The 25,632-nt window shown below is 35.8% G+C and overlaps 1 protein-coding gene across 1 annotated transcript in view; it reads right to left on the bottom strand.

Moving 5' to 3' along the window:
• The window catches only part of Kcnh8 (potassium channel, voltage gated eag related subfamily H, member 8), a 355,986-nt gene that overhangs the window by 30,223 nt on the left and 300,131 nt on the right, over nucleotides 1-25,632 (bottom strand). Inside the window, exon 12 of the mRNA XM_005387459.2 lies at nucleotides 157-195. Within this exon, the coding sequence (XP_005387516.1) occupies nucleotides 157-195 (39 nt within the window). The remainder of the gene's footprint in view (nucleotides 1-156; nucleotides 196-25,632) is intronic.

Raw genomic sequence — 25,632 nt, 5'->3', positions numbered from 1 at the left:
GATAATTGTACTTCCAATTTCTATTGAAAGGAATAGTTAGTGTTTGTTTGACCAGTCTTACATGCCTATATCTGGTAATCAGAGCAACTACTTTGAAGATAACAATATGCAACTTAGTGACCACGGTTAATTTCCTACCCCCAAAAAAATCCATACCTGTGAGACTGTAGATTTGTTTGATAATCTTGATATCACCTGAAAAAAAAACAGAAGTTTTAGCAATCATGTACTCCTTTTTCAGTGATTTGAGACTGAGTTGAAAGTAGGACACATCCAAAGAGAAGAATTTTCAGGGAATACATGTTTGTGGAGAGTTACACACCCACTTACGTAAGCTAAAGGAGAGAAAACACCTGCTGAAAGTTTGTAAAAAATCTCCATTCCACCATCTAGGGCTTCTGCTGGGCAGTGTGGGTAATGATAAAAGAAGCAGCAAGTTGAATGTTTACTACCGTGCACTACACTCAGGGAACAATCATTATAACAGTGAGCATATTGGCCATATTTTCCATTTAATGCTTCATTCTTCCCCTTTCGTTTTTATTCTTCCCATTCTTTATTTCCACTTGTATGTTGTCTCGTCTTCCTTCATTTTCCCTCTAGCTGTGTGAAAATTCATATCTATGGAATCTTTTCTTATTTAATCTCATTACTTTTTATTTACCCACCTTCTCTTCTTGCTTGAGTACTAGTGGGGGATGACATCTCCTTCTTGTCCCATTTTGTTTTCTCATTATGCTACCCTGTGGACTAGGATTAAGTTTACTGGGGGTTGTACACTCCTACTTAATTGAATCTAAGATCCCATTGGTTGCAAAATAGAAAAAAATACTACTAATCAAATTGTTATATGGCATCGATTGTAAGATAATTTTCAGTTTTGGGGATGCTAAAATGTGGGAGGAAATGTACAACTCAAAATCACTTAAATTTGGATCTCAGGATACAGCTTATATAACTATGGCACCGTGGAAGACTATATTAAATACATCTACTTTCCATGAACTACAAAGAAGGTTTGAAAATTGTGATATGTCCTGAAAATATACTGTATCATCTACATTTTTTGCCTAATTACACTTCTTTCATTTTAACGTGGTATTAGATGCTATAAATTAACATAATTTTATTCAAATATAAAAATGCACTTGAAAATAACCTGCCTAGTAAGCCATACATACATGGTAAGCCTGTCAACCCCTGGTCAGTTTTTTCCTAGATGATTTGGAAAATAGATCTGTCATTATTTATACAAATATGAGTCATTATTTCTGTGAAAATATATGTTTCATCACTGTTTAATTTTACCAAAGCAGTCAACCCATTCTACATCTGTTTAGTTGCCTAAATATGCATTAATCAGAAACACTTTAGACATAAGTTTTGCAATAATTCCCCAAATAGTGTCAAATAAAACAGCTGAATAATTAAAAATGTGAAAAATAAAACAGAATTATGATGCTCTTATTCTAAGTGGTAAACATGACAGTGTGTTTAAAAGTCTTTCACAGTGATAGCTTCAGTTAGAGAAAGAATATCGCAGTGAAATTCAGACAGCCTGAACACCTCCCAATTAGAGAAGTTCTTAGAATGATGAGAGAGAGAGAGAGAGAGAGAGAGAGAGAGAGAGGGAGAGAATATCACCTTCTGCTCCAGCAGTGCTCCCAGCTTCCTGGCTTACTGCTACATAAATTCTGTCAAACTGCTGAGGTCCAGGTTGTTTTCCACCTCAATACTTTTCAAACATATATGTGCACATGAATCACTCTATGATCTTGTTAAAGTGCAGGTTATGATGCGGGCGGTCTAAAATGAACCCTGAGACTGAATTTCTTGTGACTTCCCAGGTAACACTGATGCTACTGGTCACAGGACAAACTTTGATGAGCAAGATTATGTAACTGCATCATAAGCAATATCAGCCTATCACCTATCAATTAATTGTGACGTGACAGGCACCTGATAAATGTTTCCCAGGCATTATATCCATTAATTCTGCTTGAAGTTCTAGAAGTTATTTTTAATCTCCATTTTGCTGAGGAGGAAACAAAGTTTTAGACTGAGTGAAGTGATTTTCTCAAGGCTACAAGGTAGTAATAGACTAGGAACAGGGAAATGAACACAGACTGACTGCTTTGAGGACACAATGTATAATATATTTTAAAATTGCTTCCATGCAATATATTATTTCTCTTGGTTTTTAGTGTTTGCCTTTTATTGCCTCAGGTAACTCAGTATCATCTTTTCCCAATTTTAACCATCAGTGATTTCCCAAATTTTTGTATACCCAGTTTTTGTATACCTCACCAGACGTACTTTATAACTAAATATGTAAATGTCCACTCAAATATACAAATACTCTATGCATTGTTCTGAACCTCTCCTTTTACAAACATTTGAGGTATGTCTTGGAGATTGTTCCATACTATTGTTCCGTAGCACATACAGAGCTGCTTAATTAATTTTAGTAGGTACATTATGAGTGTTCCATTGTGGAAAATTTCCCAAATCACTGATGGTTAAAAGTCAAGGAAAATCAAGCAAATTTATATTCATTCTGATAACTAACACTTCCTGATGATCCTCATTCTGTGAAATGCAAGGAATGTTAAATAGAAACTCAGGCTTTTAATGCTAAATGTGATCAGGGGGTGCCTGACACAATATCTTCCACATCTAGCAAATAAAAGAACGTTGTGAGAAGCTGTCTTTAAAAAATGAGATTCCCTTTCAGTTGGTGGTGGGTCGGTTCATCCAGTTTTACGAGGTTTTTAAGAGCAGATTTAAAAGTAGAGAGCTAGTTCAGTTCCCTAACTTTTGAGATTGGAAACTGCAGGGTGTTGAGATGACTTGATCATTTCAACCTCTACCAGAAGCCTTGCATCGTCACTTCTAATGTCCTGTGTGGTAACTAAGTGGGTTTAGTGTAGTTCAAGGTGTGGATAATGGAAGTTCCCCCCTGGGCATGGGTGGCACCAATGAATAGGTTTATGACCTGGATAGAGTAGTATAAAGGAAGATAGGGAAGGTAGGCTTGCTGCTATTGCTCACTGCTTCCTGCCTTCTGCTTGCCACGAAATGTTTCCGGTTGTGACGCCCCTCTGCCATGCTGCTCTGCTTTGGAGCCAGGTGATTATGGTCTGAAACCTCTATAAACTATGACCTCAGGTAAATTTTTCCTTCTTTAACTTGTGGGTGTTGGATACTGAGAAAAGTAATTAAGACAAAGATGAAATGCTTGTCTGTTGTAGAATTTAATCTGGCACAGGGTTTGATAATTGCCATAAAGCAGATCCCCCGAAACCTATGAACACTGGGTTATTCAGACTTTGAACTTTTCAGTGTCACAAATCTTTCTGGAAGTATGATGCATTATATACTATCTTTTTCCAGAAGAAATGTGAAAAAACATCTGTGTGTACAACCTATGGATGGTAAATATTAATTAACACCATTTTACTTTTGAAGAGAACTGAAAAAGTTTGGAAGTTTTGAGGAAGGCAGTCTAACCCGATTTTAAACATTTTAGAGAAAAGGAAGACTTTCGGGTCATCTCTAATGGGATTTGTTTTTTAAACTTTGAGTTATGGAAGTTGGAAAAATCAAAAGGACATAATGAGACATAAGGAATGGTTGTCACTGCAACAGTTTAGTGAGAGGTGAAAAGAGTTAAGGAAGGGTCAGTCCATTCAGAACTTAGAATTTTGACTTTCAGTCTCTCAGAAGGCGAGAAGAGAGGTGTGCACAAAAAGATATCTTGGCAAAAGCTTATCACAAAGGGAGGTGAGGCCTTATAACTTTGTAGATTGAGAAAGAAATGCACCCTCAGCCCCAGAGACTTGGTTTAAGATGGTTTCACATAGCAGTCAAGTCAAGATAGCTGCTTTGGAGTATCCTTTCCAGTGTGTGAGCACAATGCCAAAGTTGCGCTCCGAGGAGGAAGAGCTTCCCTAATTCTCATGATTTGAGTGAGCGTAGGTGGGACTCAGGCTTGTGGTCCTGGCAGTCACCGGTCCTAAAACTCTAAGACACTCTGGCTGCATGAGACAGAAGAGAAGAGTCAGGGCAGCAAAGGACAAAGTATTTTTAAAGAGAATGAAAGAGGAACTCCGGAATCAACAAAGAACTGACAGGCACCCTAAACAGCACAGAGAATTGCAAAGGCAAACTAGAAGACAGCACAAACTTTGCAACTTCAGCCAGGCTTCCTGGCCCAGGATCTAGGAAGCTGATGCTGCTGAAGGCATATGCAATTGAGAAAGTACCAATAACCCCCATAGTAGCGGGCTCGCAGCCTGAACTGCAGGAGAAACCTATGGTACTTACAAGTTTTATACCCAGTGCAGTGATTTGATCTAAAATGACTCCTCTGCTCCAAAGGAGGTATTCGCTCTGGACCTCCTCCAAGTCCTGGAGCTGACGTCCCCACAGGAGCCACTGCTAAGATGCCATCTTGGCTGAAAGGGTGGCAGGAGAGTGATGGGCACTGGAGGAGGCCTTGGGCTGGTGAAAGCCTCCCTGAGTGGAAGACAGGGACTGCTTCCTTAGGGTCCTACAGTTTGGGTTCTACTTGTGCTGACTCAAATCATGGCAACTGGGGAGGATCTTTCTTCTCAGAGCACAATTTTGGGACTGTAGTCACCCCTGTAAAATCTTGGATTCACCTGTACCTGTGTATGCAGACTGAAAAAGTCCTGCCCCGGCCTACTGGTTGCTGGCCACAACAATGCCTGTGCTCCCCCACAATGATCTAGGAAATATTTCTTTCCACACACCACAGCTCACAATGGCAGACACTGCTGCGAGGTCCCAGCTATACTCGTACCTGTGCACTGTGAGGTGGGAGAGCCCCTTCGTGAGTCCCAGAGCTCCAGAAACAGATTCCAAGAACCCCCTACATCAGGGTTCTCCCAGCATGACATGGGAGAGATGCTCTTCCTGCCTCACAGCCTTGGGATGACAGACACTGCTGTACGTTCTCTGTTTTACCTGCGGTGCTGCACTGGGAACAGCGAAAAGCCCTGCTTGAGTCTTGAGGCTCTAGGAATGCAGTAATGAGTAGCCACAACCCCTGCCATCCCCATTACCCCACACTGCGCTTGACTGGTGGTATCCAGGCAAGGTCTCCTAACCATCCCACAGCTTTGGGGATGAAGCTACTGATGCAAACAACCTTGGCATCACTCATCACTTGAGGACCTAGGGAAAGCACATCTCAGTTCTTCAGCTCAATGCCCTAAGACTCTTCTCCACTAAAGCTTTCCCTGAAGGGAGATCGGGGCACTCCCACAATGCTCTGAAGCCTCCAGTACAGCAGATTCCAAACCCACAAGCCTCAGCAATACCCATGCTCAACGTGCCACACTCTGTGTCTTCTCCCTCACAGGAGTGCAGGTACCAGCAGGTGTTACCCGCACAGGCCCTATATGAGCTAGGGAGTATCTCCTCCAAACCCAGGGACTTTAGACCACAGCTGCTGCTGTCAAAAGCTCTGGTATTATTGGCAATTGTTTCCTGGAACCTGGAGAAGGTATCATTTGAGCCTTACAACTCCTAGAAAGGAACTAGCGGTCCTACAAGCCTCGGTACCAACTAGGCACCCTATGGGACCTAGGAAAGGAACCTCAAATACTGTCACTGGTGCCACAGATGATAGCACACCCTGTGCTCATCATGCAGGACCTAGAAAAAAGCCCTGTTACAACCTGTGGATCTAGAATTGTGACTCTTGGTGGCACAAGTTTAAATATCTTCCACATTCATCCCAGGGAAGATCTCCTTCATATCTCGTGACTCAAAAGTCATTTCTGTGGTATGAAAATTATTGGCATTACTTGTATTTGCCCCCAAGGGAATGTGAGACTGGCTTCATCCACACCACACACGATGAATACTGCAGCAAGTCCTGTCAAAAGTCCCAGTGCCTTTACTGCTCAGCCCTGTGGATCTTTAAGCCCATGCCCACTGCAAAATCGTCCAACTACCTTCAGGAACTGCTGTAGTCTATGCCACTGAGGTACTCATATATACTGGTGACATCAATAAAGATGAAGAAAGCACAGACTTTTTATTTTTTACTCCCCGACAGCCAAGCCCAAAGTACTTACCCAATCAGCATCTCACATCCCATGTAATGAAAAAAATATTTTCCTACAAAAACCACTTAAAATTGGAAGAAATGACAGTTACACCCCATGCACAGACATCAATGCAAGGACACAGTAACGTGAAACACAGACCTCCAAAAAAAATAATTTAATTCTCCAGGATCAAACCTCAACTCAAGGAAATCTATGAGATGCCTGAGAAAGAATTTAAAATAATGATTCTAAGAAAACTCAGCGAGATGCAAGAGAATAGAGATAAACAAAACAAGAAATTAGGAAAACAATGCAGGAGATAAATGGAAATTCACCGAAGAGATAAAATCATAGAAAAGAAGCAATCCGAACATTTGGAACAGAAACATCAATCAATGAAATGAAAAAAGAATAGAGAACTTCTACAACAGATTAGAACAAGCAGAAAAAATAATTTTGAAAATTGAGGAGAAGACCTTAACTAACTCATTCATATAAGAATGACTTAGAAAGAGTGGCTATCAATAAACCAATAGAAATTAGTAGTACAATTATTTTAGCTATCTTATGCATAGACCCAAGATCCAAGAAGATAAATACTTAAGGGACTCCAGCACTAGAAGTAAAGTGATATATGTGTTTCTCTTCCATCTTTTTTCTTTTCTCCTTTCCCCCATCCCAGTTGCTTTTTCCATTTGAGCAGTTTCTTTCCCTTTCACAATATCTACTGTACCTTTGGATCTTATTTATTCTTTTAATTTCTTATACTAGGAAGACAATACAATGCTTACACATCGAGTTTGATTTATTTCACTTATGAATATGGTCTCTAGTTGCATCCATTTACCTATAAAAGCCTCGAGTTTATCTTCCTTTATAGCTGAGTAATACTCCATAGTATAAAAATACCATATCTTGCTTATCTATTCCTCAATTGATGGGCATTTGTGTTGTTTCCAAGATTTAGCTATTACAAATTGTGTTGCTATAAACATGGGTGCACGTATATCTCTGTGGTGATGTTTTCAATTGTCCTGAAAAAATACCCAGAAGGGGAATAGCTGGGTTGAATGGGGTCCTTAATCCTAGCTTTTTGAGGAATCTTTACACTGATTTCCACTGTAGTTGTATTAGTCTACACTCCCATCAACAGTGGAGAAGTGGGGCTTTCCTCACAGCTCCATGAGCATTTGTTATTGGTTGATTTCTTGATGATAGCCATCTTTCCGGGGGCGGGGGAGATGAAATCTTGATGTTGTTTCACTTTGCATTTCTTGGATGACCAATGATGTTGAGCCTGTTTCCATATATTTATTTGCTATTTGTATTTCTTCATGTGAGCAGCGTGTATTCAACTCAGATGCCCATTATTGGATTGGATTTTTGAATTCTGCAGTCCTGATTTTTAGAAGTTCTTTGTATGTTCCAGATAGAAGTCCTTTGTCTGAGGGACAGTTGGCTAAAATTTTTTCCTAATTTGTGGGTTTTGTTTTCACTTTGTTGGTGATTTCTTTTGATGTGCAAAAACTTTTTAATAAGATGAAATGCCAGTTGATTCTTCAAAGTATTTCCCATGAAGTTTGGTTTTTTTTTTCACAAGCTCTATGCCTATCCTTATGTCTTCAAAATTTCTACCTATTTTCTTTTTTAGCACATTTAGTGTTCCTGTTTTAATATTTAGATCTTTGATACATTTTGACTTTAATTTGATGCATGGTGATAGACATGGGTCTAGGTTTAGTCCTCAGCATGTGGAAAGCCAGTTTTTCCAGCACCATTGGAGGAGCACCGGTGGAAGAGTTAATGCTTAATTATTTGATCAATTTTGTATGCCTATAGCTGGTAGTGTGAACAACTACTTTGAAGATAATGATATGCATTGTAACAACCATTGTTAATTTTCTATCACTGTGTTTTGAAATTCTGTATCATTTTAGTTGCTGCTTTTTTATTCTTTAAAATTTAAAAAATGGGTATAAAACTTATGAGACACAGCTAAGCAATAAAATATATGCATTACGGGATTACCACAGAGCAAAGAAAAGGGAAAAAGCACTGAAAACTTATTTCATAAAATAATGGCTGAAAACTTCCCAAATACTCAAAGAAATATGAGCATCCAGATCCAAGAAGATAAATACTTAAGGGAATCCAGCACTAGAAGAAAAATGATAACTATTATCATTACTTTAATAAGCAAAACTCACTAAAAGGACAGATACAGAAAAGAGAAAGGGGAGAAGAAAGTAAGTCTTAGCATGTCAGGAAACTACTAAATCACAAAAATAAATAATAAAAGAAGTGGAAAAATTCAAAAATAAACAAATCAGGGAAACGTACAGTTAACAGAAAAAGTCCATACTTATCAGAAATAACTCTGAATATAAATTGATTATGTTTACCAATCAAAAGAGAGATTTACTGAAGACCAAACTATATCCTGCCTACAAGAAAAATCTTAATTTATTGGTAAAAATAAACATATACTACAAATAAAGTACTAAATATGCAAATGACAACTGAAAATATACATGAGTAGCAATATTCATATCAGATAAAGGAAACTCAAAAAAAATCTCTAAAAAGACAAAAAAGGTCATTATATGCTGGTAAAAGGGTGAATCCAACAAGGAATGGAACAACTTTAAACATATATACACCAAATACAGGACCCCGGCATACACAAAGCAAATATTTTTGTATCTAAAGAAAGAGATAGACTCTAACAGAATTCTAGCGGGAAACTTCATCCCCCACACACTTTTTTCAATGAACAGATCATCCAGACAAAAAAATCAACAAATAAATATTTGAATTCAACCATACTGTAGAGCAAATGGACTGAAAACATTTATTGAACATTTTGCCCAACTGCAGTAGAGTTCACATTTTTCCATCAGCAAGTAAAACATTCTCTATGATAGATAATATGTTAGGCCACAAATCAAGTCTCGATAAATTAAAAAAATCCCTGGAAACATACCATGCATCTTCTTAGACTACTACAAATCAGTAACAGTAACAAGAATGGAAAATATGCATGAAAAGTCAAATAAGCACCAACACAATTGTATTTGGAGACCTCACTACCACACTGTCACAAAAAGACAGATCAACTAGGTAAAAGAATCAACAATGAGCTATTAGAACTGAACCAAACTTTTGAACAAATGGACTTAGTAGCTGTCTATAGTGTTCTACCCCACAACATCAGAATATACATTCTTCTTAGCTGCACATGGGATGTTCTCCACAATAGAGCACATACTAGCTCATATAACATGCTTAAGTAAATGCAAAAGAATTGAAATTATCCCATGCATATCATCAGACCATAGCACAATGAAATTGGAAATCAATGGCAAAAGAAACCACAAGAACTTCGTAAACATACGGAAATTAAATAACACTTTCCTTAACAACCAATGGATCACAGATGAAATTAAAGAAGAAATCAGATAGTCTATACAATTAAATGGTAATGACAATACAACATACTGGAGCTTATGGGACACAATGCTAGCAAACCTAAGAGGGAAATTTATAGCAGTGAATAGCCATATCAGGAAAACAGAGCAGGCACAAATAAACAACTTAAAGGTGAACCTCAGACTTCTAGAAAAAGAAGAGTAGACTAAGCCAAAACCTCGTATGAGGGAGGAAATTATAAAGATCAGAGCAGAAATTAACATATTGGAGACTAAAAAAAAAAATACAAAGAACCAATGAATCAAAGAGGTGGTTCTTTGGAAGATTAAATAAAATCAATTAACCCTTATCCAACCTTATCAAAAAAGGGAAAGAAAAGACTCAAATCCAGGCAATTAGGAATGAAAAGGGTGAAATCACAAGGGACCCTGCAGAAGTCCAGATCATCTATACCTACTTTGAAAACTTGTATTCTAATAATAGGGCAAATGCAGAAGAAATGGACAGGATTCTTAGATACATGTGAATTACCAAAGCTGAATCAAGAAAGTATAAAAATCATAAATAAACCAACATCAATCAGTGCAATAGAATATGTAATTTACCAACAAAGAAAAGCCCAGGCCCTGATGGATTCACTGCTGAATTCTACAGGAAATTTAGATATCTAACACCACTACTTCTTAAAGTCTTTAATGAAATTGAAAGAGATGTACTACTTTCTGGAAGCAAGCATTACCCTGATACAAAAACCGGAGAAGGACCCAACTAAGAAAGAGAATTACAGGCAAATCTCCCTAATGCACATAGATGCAAAAGTCCTCAGTAAGATACTGGAAAACAGAATGCAGAAAATCATCAAGAAGATTATACCCCATGACCAAGTGGGATTCATCTCAGGGATGTAGGGATGTTCAACATATGCAAATCAATAAATGTAATACACCATATTAACAGAGCCAAGGACAAAAATTATATGATCATCTCAATAGATGCAGAAAAAGGTTTTGACAAAGCTCAGCACCCATTCTTGTTAAAAGCCCTACAGAAAATTGGAATGGATCATCTCTATCATGATCTGATAAAAGCCATCTATTACAAACCAAGAGCCAACATCATACTAAAGGGACAAAAATTGAAAGCTGTCTTTCCAAAATCAGGAGCAAGAAAAGGATGTCCACTGTCACCACTGTTATTCATCATATTCCTGGAAGTTTAGCCAGAGCAATTAGACAAGAGAAAGAAATAAAAGGAATAAGGACAGGAAAGGAAGAAGTTAAATTATCATTGTTGTAGATGACATGATACTCTACATAGAAGACCCCAAAGACTCCACTAAAAACTACAAGATTTAATAAGCAATTTCTGTAGCATAGCTAGATACAAAGTCAACCCTCAAACATCAATAGTCTTTCTGTACATTAGTGAGAAACTCACTGAGAAAATAGGGAAACAATAACTTTCACAGTAATATCCCCCCCCCAAAAAAAATACCTAGGAATCAATCTAATGGAGGATATAAAAAACCTCTACATTGAAAACTACAGTACTCTGAAAAAGAAGACTGAAGAGGATATCAGAAAATGGAAAAACATCCCTTCCTCTTGGGTAAGAAAAACCAATATAGTGAACATGGCCATACTTCCAAAACTGTAATACAGATTTAATGTAAATCTGATCAAAATTCCAATAGCATATCTCATAGAGTTAGAGAAAACAATCCTAAAATTCATTTAGAACCAGAAAAGACCTACACTAGCAAAGACAATTCTGGGCAACAAAGGCAAGGTAATGGGCATCACAATCGCTGTCTTGAAATTATACTATAAAGCTACAGTGATAAAAACAGTGTGGTACTGGCAAAAAAGATAGACCTGAAGATCAATGAAACAGATTAGAAGATGCAGAAACAAGGGTAGACACACTCAGCCACCTTATCTTTGACAAAGATGTCAAACACATTCACTTGAAGAAAGATAAAATGGTGTGGAAAAACTGGCTCTGAATATGCCAAAAATTAAAATTTGACCTATAGCTTTCAACATGCACTTAACTAAATTCAAAATGGATCAAAGATATAAATATTAAAACAGAAACATAAACTTGCTGAAAAATAGAATAGGTAAAACTCTTGAAGACATTGGGGTAGGCAAACACTTTATGAACAAAACCCTTATTACAGAAGAACTATCACAAAGAATCAACAATTGTGATCTCATCTTATTAAAAAGTTTTTGCATAGCAAAAGAAGCCAACAACAGAGTGAAGAGACAGCCTGCATTGTGGGAAAAAATGTTTGCCAGTTGTTCCTCAGACAAAGAATTACTACTGAGAACATATAAAGAACTCAAAAAGATCAGACCTCCCAAATTTAAAGGCTCAATCTAGTAATAGGTATCTGAGATGAATACACACTTCTCTGATGCAAATAAATAGATGAAGAAGCATTCAACATCACTGGCTTTTGAGAGATGCAAATTAAAACACTGAGATTCCATCTCAACCCAGTAAGAATGGCTATCATCAAGAAATCAACCAACAAAAAATGCTGGCAGGGCTGTGGGGAAAAAGGAATCCTCCTTCACTGCTGGTGCCAGTGTAGACTGGCATAGCCACTGTGGAAATCATTGTGGAGATTCCTCAATAAACTAGGATTAGAGGTCCCATTTGACTCAGTTATTCTCCTGGGTGTCTTCTCGGAAGAATTAAAAACAGCATATCACAGCGATATACTTGCACTCATGTTTAGCAGTGCACTTTGTAATAGCTAGTTCTAGGAAACAGTCCAAAAGCCCATCAGCCAAGGAATAGATAAAAAAACTGTGGTCCTTTTATACAATGGAGTACTACTTAGCCATAAAGAAGGGTAAACTGAAGACTTTTATAGGTAAATGGATGCAACTTGAGACCATACTCATAAGTGAAATAAACTAGAGAAATGTGTAAACATTTCCTTGTCTCCCTAGTGTGAGAAGCTGAAAGAGTAAATAAATCCAAAACATCCAATATATATTGTCAAGTGGGAAGAAACTTCAAAAGGAAAGAGAAACTGTCATGGGGGAAGTGACAAAAGAAGGATGGGAAAAACAAAAAAACTACATATAATATGAATATATTATATAATATTATTAATTATTATATATAAAAATTATGTTATATATTATATAATATATACAATAGTTAAGATAGTTATACTGTTAACTGCTCTTAGTTCATTGAATATTGCTTGGACAACTTTTTCACAATTAAATTAAATATCGACAATTAAATGCCTATATCTTGTACTCTGAGTAACTAATTTCAGGATAACAATACACAATGTATTAATCATTGTTACCCTCCTATTATCTTGTTTTTGAAATTCTTTCTTTTGCTTTAAGAAAAAGAAGGCAAAGTATACTAATAAGTAGACATTTAATAACATGCTCTTAAATGATTAATGGACATTAATCATTTAAAGAAATTAAAAGTAGAATAAAAAATTCTAGAAATCAATGAAAATGACAACACAATATATCAAATCTTACAGAACACAGTAAAAGTATACTGTGAAAGACATTTATTGTAATAAATGCATACATCAAAAAACTAGAAGAGTCTCAAATAAATACCCTAACAATGCACCTCAAAAATTTATAAAAACAAGAATAAACCAATCACAAAGTTTGTAGAAGAAATAATAAAAATCAAAATGTAAATCAATAAAATGCAATCTAAAAAATTATGACAATCGATAAAACAGTTGGGTTTTTTTTGAAGGGATAAACAAAACAAAAAATCCTTAGCTACGCTAATGTTATGGTCTGTGTCCCAAAGAACCTATGTGCTCATAGGCAGGGTTTTGAAAGTGAATGGATTATGAGGACTTCTTAGTGGACTTGCTGTTAGGAGGTGGGGTCTGGCCAAAGAGGAGGGTCCCTGAGGCTGTGGCTTAGAAGAGTTTAGCTCCCTACCCTGCTCCCTTTGTTTCCTGCTTCCCCTGCTGCCATGACAGGGGCAGAGGTGAGTAGCTTCTTCCACACTGTCCTTCTGCCATGTGGTCCTCTTTGAACCAGCTGACTATGAACTACAACCACGAACCAAAACAAAGCTCTTACCCTTGAGTTGTGGGTGACTGGTATTTTGTTCCAGCAATGAGAAATGTGACTAAGGCAATGAATCAAAGAAAAAAAGATAAAAAGAAAGAAGCTCCAAACAAAATCAGAGATAAAATGAAACATTATAACTGATAGATATCAATGAAATTCAAAAGATCAGAAGAAAGTATTATGAATAATCATATACTAAAAAGTGGAAAACTTAGAAGAAATTAATGAATTCCTGAACATATACAGTCTAGTAAAAGTGAATCAAGAAGAAATAGAAAATCTAGACAGACCAATACTAAATAATGAGATTGAAGCAGTTATTAAAAACCTCCTATCTTAAACAATCCAGGGCCTGAGAGCCTTAATGTTGAATTATATAAAATATCTAAAGAAGATCTGACACAAATTCTTCTTAAATTATTGCAATAAAGTTGAACTGGAGGGGACGCTGCCAAACTTTTTGTATTAGGCCAGCCTTGCCCTATTACCAAAACCAAAGACACATCAATAAAAAGAAAACTATAGTCCCATATTTTTGGTGAAAACAGATTTTAAAATGCTCAATAAAATACTAGCAAATGAAATTCAGTAGTATATCAAAGATGATATAATCAAGTGTGATTAGTTCTCGGGATGCCAGGATGTTTCAACATATGCAAATCAATAAATATGATAGAACATATCAATAAAATGAAGGACAAAATCATATGATCATTTCAACAGATGGAGAAAAACATTCAATATGATTAAATATTTCTCAAGATAAATACTCCAATAAATTCACCATAGAAGAAACAGTCCTCAAAATAATAAAGACCATATATGAAGAACTTACACTCAATGTCATACTGAGGCAGGAAAAACTGAAAGCATTGACTGTAAGATCAGATGCAGGATAATAAACTCTACTTTTACCACTCTTATTTAACATGTTACTGGGAGTCCTAGTACAAACAAGAGAAACAAATAAAGGGCAACCAAAATTAAAAGAATGATATTAAGTTATCAATGTTTGTGAGTGACATGACTCTATGCATAACAAAGCCTAAATAGTTCATAAAAAATTGTTAGAACTTATAAACAAATCCAATAAATATTAGGATGCATCAATGATGTATTCGCTGAAAAAGAAATTAACAAAGAAATTTTACTGCAACAGCTACAAAATTAAATTTTAGGCATAAGTTTAACAAAGAAAGTGAAAGGTCTTTTTAACAAAGATGATAAAACACTGGTGAAAAAATTATGGAGGGTACAAAAAATGGAGAGCTATCCCATGTTCATGGATCATAAAAATCAACACTGTTAAAATGATATACCATCTAAAGTGATCTTCGGACTCAATTCAATTCCCATTACAATACCAATGACTTTCTTTAAAAATATTGGTGAAAGAAATTAGAGGACACCAAGAAATGTTTTTAGATGATAAAAATCAACATTATTAAAATGATACATAGCCCAAAGTGATCTACAGACTCAATTCTCATCTCAGTATCAATGACTTTCTTTACAAACACAGAAAAAAAATTCCCCAAAAAAACCAGTCCTACCATTCATATGAAATCACACAATACCCAGAACAGCCAAAGCAATCCTAATAGGGGGTTGGAGATGCAAGGCTAGAGGCATTACAATATTTGACATTAAAACATACTATAAAGGTAGTTAAACAATATGGTAATAACTCAAAAATGGACACACAGACCAAAAAGACCAGAATAAAAAACCCATAAATTATTTTTATACAGCCAACTGATTTTTGACAAAGGCATCAAGAACATGCAGTGGAGAAAACAGAATTTCTCTACTAAATGTTCCTTGCAAAATTGGATAAACATATGTAGAAGAATGAAATTCACTATACAAAAAAAAAAAAAAGACTCAAACTGAATCAAAGACCTAAATCTGAAATCTGAACACAAACCTGAAATCTCTCACTTTTTTCTTTTGATTGTATATTCTTGTGCTTTTCATGAGTGTAAACATTGTTTTTAGTTTTTTGATTTGTTTAAGTTTTTGTTTTTGTTTCTTCCTTCCTCATTTACCTTAGGTCTTCTTCAGCAGTCTCCAAAAGCATAGATAATCTTTCTTTGTCCTCCAGCCTTGCTTCTAATCTCTTTCTCTTCTTCTATTTCTGTATTTTTCCCTCTGTCTCCTTTAAATCTTCTTCCCAGAGGAAAAAATGATTGAATTGAGGGGATGCTTACTGTATATAATTTTCTGACTTGTTTTAGATTTTGCTATGTTACTATAAGTCTTGTTCATATAGTTAAAAGTAGTAAATTAATATTTATCATAGTTTGTCATTTTCTAGGCTATGCTTGATACTATTGTTATTATTATAGTTACTGTTATTGCAGACTGTTCTACTTTAGCTGATATAAGTTCTAATCAGTTGTTCTTCCTGGTATGCTAAGATTGAGATTGTCCATGGGTCATAAACAATACTGTAGTCCAGTACCAAAGAAATCGTCCAATATTATACTCCAGTACCAAAGAAATTGAAGAAGTGGGATCATGAAACAGACTCAAAAGCCAAAAACCAGCTACACCTAAAAGCATCTCTGAAAAACAGTCATTTCCTAAGGAGTTCTCAATATTAGTAATAAAGCTATCTACCATAGGCATTTTAAAGCCATCAATGCAGAAAGTAAATTTTTAAAAATATAAACTATGAGAAGACATGGAAGCAAGGTGCAATCCCAGACTTCCAGTTCACTCAAGGCAAACCCAAAGGGCAATGAGGTGGAAAACATCAAAAGCCACCCATCTGAACTCTGTGAAGTGATAACAGCAGAAGTAACAATGCAGATGAAAGATACCCCAAAAGAAAAACCAAATTAGAAATAATCTTTCATATAAATAAAGAGATGATGACCTTAATGAAGGACATGGTTAGTGAATCTAGAGTAGATACAGATTAATAAAATAGAGGAATTTAGCAAAATGATGGAAACCATGAATGGCTAACTTAGGAAAGAAATGGAATCTATGAAATAGATTTAAAGATATATACAGGAGATTAAATGTTCTATTGAAATTATACACAAAAGAGTGAACCAATGTGAGGACAGAATATCAGGTCTAGAAGACAGGTTTGTTAGTGATTACAGAAATAAAGATTACTTAAAAATATCATAGTGAGACAAAAAAATCAATCCAAAAGTGCTAAATGATGCAAATAAGAATAACCTAAGATTGATCTAGAATCAATGAAAAACAAGAGAAAGCACAAATGACAAAAAAAAAAAAAAACCTGTTCACAGAGAAATGGCAGAAATCTTCCCAAGCATGGAAAAGGAATTTAACACATAGATGTGAAACATATAGAACTCCAATTAACCATGATCAGAAAAAAACTACATCAAGTCATGTAATTGTCAAGATTCCAGGATTTTAGAACAAGAAAAGAAATATTAAAAGTTGTTAGAAAATATTAATAGAAATATTAATATTAAAAGAAACAAATCACCTATGAAGGAAAGCCCATCAGAATCACAGCAGACTTCTCAACATAACACTTTAAGTCAAGGAGAGCTTGGAATGAAATATTTCAAATCCTTAGTGAAAGCAAATTTCAACATAGATTGATGTACCTCTCAACATTTTCTTTGAAAGTGGAAGGATAAATAAGATACTTCCATGGCAAAGAACATCTAATGAAAATGATAACCAGCACTTCAGCACTTCAAATGTTCTAAAGGATATCCTACAAAGAGAAAACAAAGACTACAACTTCACGAACCCCAACAGAATGCATCCACTAGGTATTGGCAGAATGGATCAAGAAACAATCTCTAACAATATCCTTCATACAAGAAACAAATTTAATTAAAAAATTTATAGATTGAAAGGCAAATGATGGAAAACAACACTCCATGGGAAAGGAACTCAGAAAAAAAACAGGAGTAGCTATTGCAGACAAAGTGGATTTCAAGCCAAGACCGACCAGAAGAGACAAAGAATGTTACTACATCCTTGTTACGGGAACAATCTGAGAGGAAGATATATCAATCATAAATATATATGCACCAAATACCAGCACACCCAACTATATAAAATAAATAATAGCAGCATGAAAAATCAAATAAGTATTAATACAGTTTTATTGGGGGTTCTCAATAGCCCACTATCAGAAATAGTGGATCAACTACACAAAAATACAAGAAAGAAATATCAGAACTAAACCAAACCTTTGAACAAAGGAAATTAGTACACAGATATCTACAGGGTGTTCCATCACATAACATCAAAATATACATTTTTGTCAGTTGCATATGGGACATTCTCCAAAATAAACCACATATTAGCTTATAGAACATGCTTAAGTAAATACAAAGGAATTGAAATTATCCCACGCATATTATCAGACCGTAGTGGATTGAAATGGACCTCAATGGCCAAAGAAACAAAACAACCTTCATAAACACATGATAACACCCTCCTGAGCAACCAACAAGTCACAGAGGAAGTTAAAGAAGAAATTGGACAGCTTTTAGAATTAAATGAAAATGCCAATACAACATACCAGAGCTTATGGGACACAATGAAAGCACTCCTAGGAGGGAAATTTATAGTGCAAATTCCCACATCAGAAAAACAGGGTGAGCTCAAATAACCTAATGTTGAATCTCATTCTGTTAGAAACATGAGCAAATTAAACCCAAAGCACATATTAGGAACCAGATTATAAAGATCAGAGCAGAAACTAATGCAATGAACACTAAGAAAACAATGCAAAGAATCAATGAATCAAAGAGTCAGTTATTTCAAAGATGAAATAAAATAGACAAACGCTGAGCCAACCTACCAAAAAAGGAAAGAAAAGGCTCAAATCCATATAATTAGGAACGGAAAGGGTGAAATCACAACAGATACTCTAGATATCCAGGTGATCACCAATACTTACTTCGAGAACCTGTAGTCTAATAAAATAAAGAAATGGACAGATTCCTAGATACACATGAATTACCAAAGCTGAATTTAGAAGATACAAAAATTCTAAATAACCCAATATGGATCAATGAAATTGAATATGTAATTAAAAACCTTCCAGCAAAGAATAGCCTAAGTCCTGATGGATTCACTGCTGAATTCTACAAGAAATTTAGAGATGACATAATGCCACTACTCCTTAACTTCTTTAATGAAATTAAAAGAAGGTCAATACTCCCAAACTCATTCCCAGAAGCAAGCATTACCCTGACACCAAAACCAGAGAAGGATTCAACAAAAAAGAGAACTACAGGCAAATCTCCCTAATGAGATAGATGTAACAGCCTTCAATAAGATGCTGGCAAACAGGATGCAGGAAAACATCAAGATCATACAACACGAATAACTAACATTCATCCTGGGGATGTAGGGATGGTTCAACATATGCAAATCAATAAATATAATGCACCATATTAACAGAGCCAAAGAAAAAAAATCTCAGAATCATCTCAATAAATGCTGAAAGAGCATTTAACAACATCCAACACTAATTCATGATAAAATTCCCACAGACAATTCAAATAGATCATCTCTGTCTCAATCTGGTAAAAGCCATGTATGACAAACCAACAACCAATGTCATACTAAATGGTCAAAACCAGAAAGCTTTCTTTGTAAAATTAGGAATTAGACAATGTCCACTATCATCACTCCTACTTAATACAGTTCTGGAAACATTAACCAGACCAATTAGACAAAAGAATGAAATAAAGGGAATAAGGATAGGAAAGGAAGAAGTGAAATTATCATTATTCACAGATGACACGATACTCTACATAGAAGACCCCCAAAACTCCACCACTCCACTTCTGTACACACATAATAAAATCATTGAGAGAAATTAGGGAATAACACCTATCACAATCGTGTCAAAAAATGACGTATTTAGAAATCAACCTAACAAAGGTTGTAAAAGACCTTTACATTGAAAACTACAGTACTCTGAAAAAGGAGACTGAAGTTCATATCAGAAAATGCTAAAATATCTCTTCTTCTAGGGTACGGCAAACCAATATAGTGAAAATGGCCATAGTCCCAAAATTGTTATAGGGATTCAATGCAATCCCAATCAAAGTGCCAATAATGTACCTCACAGAATTAGAGAAAATAATCCTAAAACTCATTTGGTACAAGAAGAGACCTAGAATAGCAATACAAATTCTGGCAAACAAAGGCAATGCAAGGGAAATCACAATCCCTGACTTAAAATTATACTACAAAGCTACCATGAAAAAAACATCATGGTACTGGCAAAAAACAGACCGAAGGACCAATGGATCAACACCTTCTCTGGAAGTAAGATAACCTGTAAAATAAATAGTGCTGGAAAAACTGTCTTTACACATGCCAACAATTAAACATAGACCCATCCTTCACCATGCATTAAACTAAAGTTGCAATGGATCAAAGACCTAAATATTAAAACAGAAACACTAAATCTTCTGGAGGGGATAACAGGCAGAACTCTTGAATGCATAGGTATAGGCAAAGAGTTTATGAACAAAACCCTGATAGCACAGGAAATATCACAAAGCATCAACAACTGGGATCTAATCTTATTAAAAAGCTTTTCCACAGCAAAAGGAAGCATCAACAGGGTGAAAAAATAACCTACAGAGTAGGAATAATTTTTGCCAGCTGTTTCTCAGACAAAGGACTAAAATCTAATATATATATATCTATCTCAAAAGAAAGACTCCCTCAATTTAAAGACCCAATCCAAAAATGGGCATCTCAGGCTGGGGATATAGCTCAGCTGCATAAGTGCTTGCCTGGTAAACCTGAGGTCATGAGTTCGATTCCTGGTACAAAAAAAAAAAAAAAAAAAAAAACAAGAAAAACAAAACTAGCCATCTCAAATGAATACACACTTCTCAGAGGATGATGTACAAACAACAAATAAATATATGAGAAAATGTTCAACACTGTGTTCACTCAAGAGTTGCAAATTAAAACAACACTGAAATTCCATCAGAGCAGCCATCAGAATGGTTATTATGAAATCATCAACCAATAACAAATGCTGTCAGGGATGTAGGGAAATAGGAACCCTTCTCTACTGTTGGTGGGAGTGTAAACTGTGCAACCACTGTGGAAATCAGTGTGGAGATTGCTCAAAAAAGTAGAAGTTCCATTTGACCCAGTTATTCCACTTCAAGACATCTTCCCAATAGAGTTAAAAGCACCATACCACAATGACATATGTATGGGGCACAATTTGTGTTAGCAAAAACTTGGAAAGAGCCCAGATGCTCATCAACAGATAAATGCATAAAGAAGATATGGTTGTTTTTTTTGTTTTTTTTTTTAATACAATGGAGTAGTACCCTGCCACAAAGAAGGATAAACTTGAGATATTTTTCTATGAATGGATGCATCTTGATACTATACTCTTAAGTGAAATAAATCAGACTCTCATGTTTAAATATCTCATTGTTTCTCTTGTGTGAGACACTGAAAGGGTAAATAAGGACCAAAATGTGTAATAGATACTGGGAAGTAGGAAGAAATGCTTCATAGTAGGAAGGGAAATAGGGGTGAGGGGGTGACAGAAGGAGGGGAAAAGAAAAGAGACCAGAAGGCAAAAAGCAGAAACAAAGCTTTTATAAATAAGAGAGGGAAGAGGCATAAAAGGGAAGGGAGGGGATTCTGGAAAAAGAATCAAGATAAACTATGTACAGGTGCAAATTTTTTATGATTAGTATGATCATAATGTATATCTAAAGTGTTCCAATAAAATTAACAAAAAACCAAAGAAAGACTCTTCTGAAAATAAGGCATACACATGTCTAGGAAATACATAGGAAAATGCTCAATTTTATCAATTATCAGCGCCATGCAAATCAGGAACATACTGAGACGTTACCTAGCTTCTGTTAAAATGGTTATCATAAAAAAAGACCAGAAATAAATCTGATGAGGATGAAAAGACTTTTCTTACACATGGTTGATGTAAGAAAATTAGAACAATCGTGGAAAACAGTATGGATATTCCTCAAAACCTAAAGAAGAGAATCAGTACATGATCGGTGATTCTACTACTGCATACAGTGTATACCGCAGGGATATGAAATCTTTATACCAACAAGACTTGTGAACTCCCATGTTTGTTGTAGCACTACTCACAATAGCCAAGAATATGTAATTAACAAGCATGCTCTGTAGTGGATAAATGAATAAAGAAAATGTTGAGCATTTACACAGTGAAATTTTATTTGGTTACAGAAAGAATGAATTCATGTCATTTGCAGCAACAAAAGTGGAACTAGATATTATATTACGTAAAACAAACTGATGGAGACCACTATGAAGCAGCTCTGAGCAGGATTTAATATTAAGCAACTCGCTTTTTATGTTTATGCATGAGTTTGCACAAGGCCTAGGCCCTTGCCTGGAGATGGACAGAAGACGCATAGTAAGTGAACCTTTATGAGCCACTGGTTCCCCCTGAGGCCTGTATTGGCCTGTGAATTTGGGATACCTCAAAGGACAAAGGCCACACCTGAGGAAGTTTGGCTCCAACCCCAATTAACTAAGAGGAGACTGCAGCTGCAGGAATCTCACTCCTGAAGAGAAGGCTTTCTTGGAGATAACACAGTTCTCCTAAATTAACATAATGTATTACCTGGAAGAGTCCTTAAAGGGATTCCCAAGTCCTGCCTAGATTCTTGCATTTTCTTCAGTATAGCCATTTGTATGAAAACCTAATAAATACGGGCTGCCTAGAGAAATTTTGGATCTTAACCCTGAGAATCTCAAATTCTGTGAGAAGGTTGGACCCTCCAGCCCTAAAATCATTTTAATTGTCTCATTTATTTAAGCCTTCACCATCCACTTGTTTGGGAGATTGTAGGCCTGAACAGCCTGCAATAACTAAGGGATATTATTAATGCAATAACAAACCAGACAAAGAGAGACAAATACCATATATTCTCATTCACTGTGGAAACTAATAAGTCAAATTTGTGAAAATATGGAATGTAATATTGGTAATTGGAAACAGGGAAGAGTAAAGAAGAAGAGGGACAAACAGAAATTTAATAAGAAATTTATAAACACAAGATGAAGTGGTCACTTCCGGTCCTCCTTTTGTAAATTAAGATACCTACTGGGCAAAATAATGTATGATATGTTTCAAAATGACTAGAAAAGAAGAGTATGACATTCCCAATACATGAAAATGATTAATGGTTAAAGATACAGAAATACTTATTTCCCACTGATTAATGTACATTGTATACAGCTGTTGAATTACCATAATATACCCCATTAGTTGTACAAATTTAAAAAAAGTAAATAAAAGATCCTTCACAAACTTCTTCTCTTTCATCCCTTCCTAACCACCTAAATTGTTCTATTGTTTTTGTCCAGTGTGAACTGAGAGGGAGGACTCTTAAATTGGTATGGAATACCAGAGTGAGGAAAAATATTTTCTTAGTGCTAGACTATCTGTAGCAAGAAAGAAAAAGAAATTGCCATTTTTTTCAAACTATGGCGAGAAGATCTTAATAGTCTACTATTGAGCTTGAATTGCAAATGGAAATCAAATACACTAGGCACATTAATAGTAACTTCAGATTTGAAGAGTGCTAGTATATCCTCTAATGGTGTCCTTACATTTTTGAATTAAGACATTTCTATAAGACCTTTCATAGCCTCTTACCTGACCATGGCCATTCAACTCATTTTGTCCTGAAGTTCTTATATTATTCAGTGGTCAAATTTCTCACCATTAGAATTTCTACCAATTACTTTAGTTTGGAAGGGAGCTCTTTGTGAAGCAAATCTGAATGGATCCTCAGCATGGACCTATGAACCTTAAACTATAACTTTGGTGTCCCAGTGAGGCAAGGAAGTTAAGAATTAATTTTCATTGTTTACTTACTACATAAATCAAAATTTATAAGGTCTTTATGAGTCTGTAAATCCCCTTTCAGCTCTGGAATGTCAGAAATATAAAGTGGTCATCAGGAACATTACCTACAACTGAATAATCAATTAGGAAGTGATATACATGTTATGAGGCTATTTTTCTGAGTCATAATATCTTCTGCTTCATTAATACTGACACACTGATTAAGTCACAAAGCAGATTGAAGGAACATGTGGTCTCATTCTGAAAAAGGTATCATTTCATATTTTATCTTGTTTAGCAAGATAACCAGCAACATAACCAGTATTGATGGTTGTTTGACATAAAGAGAATGTAAATCAAGCATGCTCTCTAATAATTCTACAATTCACATAATTAAAGTGTCTACTGTTGCAAAGAAAGGAATAATTGCCATATACTAGAGGAATGTAGCAACTAGACAGGTCTCATTTTATCTGTAATCCTTTTTTTCCCTCTTATTGGTGAGGTGGAGATGACAATTGGTAGTAAGTGACACCAATAGCAAGCTGCAGATGGGAAGAGGAATGTAAACTTCTGGGGGAATGGATAGGCTTTGAATAATGGAGTGCTAATTTTCAACTAAACCAGTCTGATGTTTCGCCACCATCTAATCTCAAGAGGCTTTGTGGTTGCTCTGAGACCCTGCATGGGTAGCAGTTTCTATCATGTTCTCTTAGCTTGTTGTATAACTTAGAAAAGGAAATGAGATTTTAATGAAAGAACTGATGATTTTGACATTTCCCATTTCATCCTGGGACTTGAGGTCAAGACAAACTATTAAGACTTAGAGGAGAATTCTCTTTCTCTACATAAATACCATCACTTTTGATATAGAGAACGTAAGTCAGATAATTGTGTCCTAAATTAGGGTTTACCGACTGCTACAGTTGGAGAATCAGCTACTTTTATCCACAGTGTGGGAAACACCACACAAATTCTTCCTTGCTACCTGTTATAGTAAAAGGTCCTTGTGCTGGGAGAAGTGGCCCATTCACGAGATAGGCTTGCTTCATAGTTAAAAGCTGGGATTTTTCTAGTCCTGTCAATTATTAGCTATGTAGCTTTGGAAGCATATGAATCAGGTTAAAGTAGGTAAGGCTAAGGGAGCAACAGCTCTAAATTTCAGTGGCTTAACAAAAAAGAACTTTATTTCTTGAGCATTTACATTTTGGTGTGTGCCAAGCAGTTTTACAAGCAGTGATTGGGAATTAAGTTTCTTCTATTTTGCAATTCTGCTATCATGTGAATCCAAATTGTCCTGGCAGCATTTAACTGGAAGCACAGAGCAATGTATGGGCAAGACATACTGCGCATGTCAGTACTTTAGCCTCAAGTGACGTGTCACTTTCATTTGCACTGCAATGGCCAGAACCCAGTGCACAGGCACTGCTGGTCAAGATGGGCCTTCATTTCCACCTCTCAAAAATGATGATAATAACTAGAGTTATTTTGAGAGCTGAGTGGTGTGTGTGTGTGACTGACAAATCATGGAGAGCCAATCTGGCAATGTGACACATTAAAAGAAATACAGTAAAGTAAGCAAAAATAATTAAAATATAATTCTAATCTTTTTGTGTACATTTGGAAAGGCACACAAATGGGATACATCTGATAACTCATAGTGAGAGTTCAACAATTACCCATCATTACTGTATTAGAGATGTCTTTCCTTTCTCCTACCTGCCCACATTTCTCTTACTGAAACTCACTGGATCTCTTCTATCCACTGCTTCCCTCTGGCCATAATGCCTGACATCCCTGCCAGAGGTCACAGGTGAGCACTGCTGTGTCTTTCATGTCTCTATTTTCAGCAGACACACAAAGCATTTGGAATTAGCTGGGCAGTGCAAGACGCTTTTCAGTTCAACATCATTATCCAAAAGGAATTCTCACATGGAATTTATGAAGAAAAAAAGCACTCATATTGTTAAATTTTTTAAATGTATGGTGCAGTATCTGGCATCAGAAGTAATTCATGTGAATAAATGTTAATTATAATTTATTAATACGTAGATTATGAACAAAAATTTTCTTTTGTGGGTTAATGTGGGCAACAGGGTATTATGACACTTTATATTACTTGTCCAGCTGGGTGATAGCTATCATAACATGCATACAGATGCGTTTTTCCAATATGAAATTA

This window comes from Chinchilla lanigera, unplaced genomic scaffold (genome assembly GCF_000276665.1).
Source record: "Chinchilla lanigera isolate Chin_1 unplaced genomic scaffold, ChiLan1.0 scaffold00029, whole genome shotgun sequence".
Classification (NCBI taxonomy): Eukaryota; Metazoa; Chordata; class Mammalia; order Rodentia; family Chinchillidae; genus Chinchilla; species Chinchilla lanigera.
This window is presented reverse-complemented; position numbering and strand designations above follow the sequence as displayed.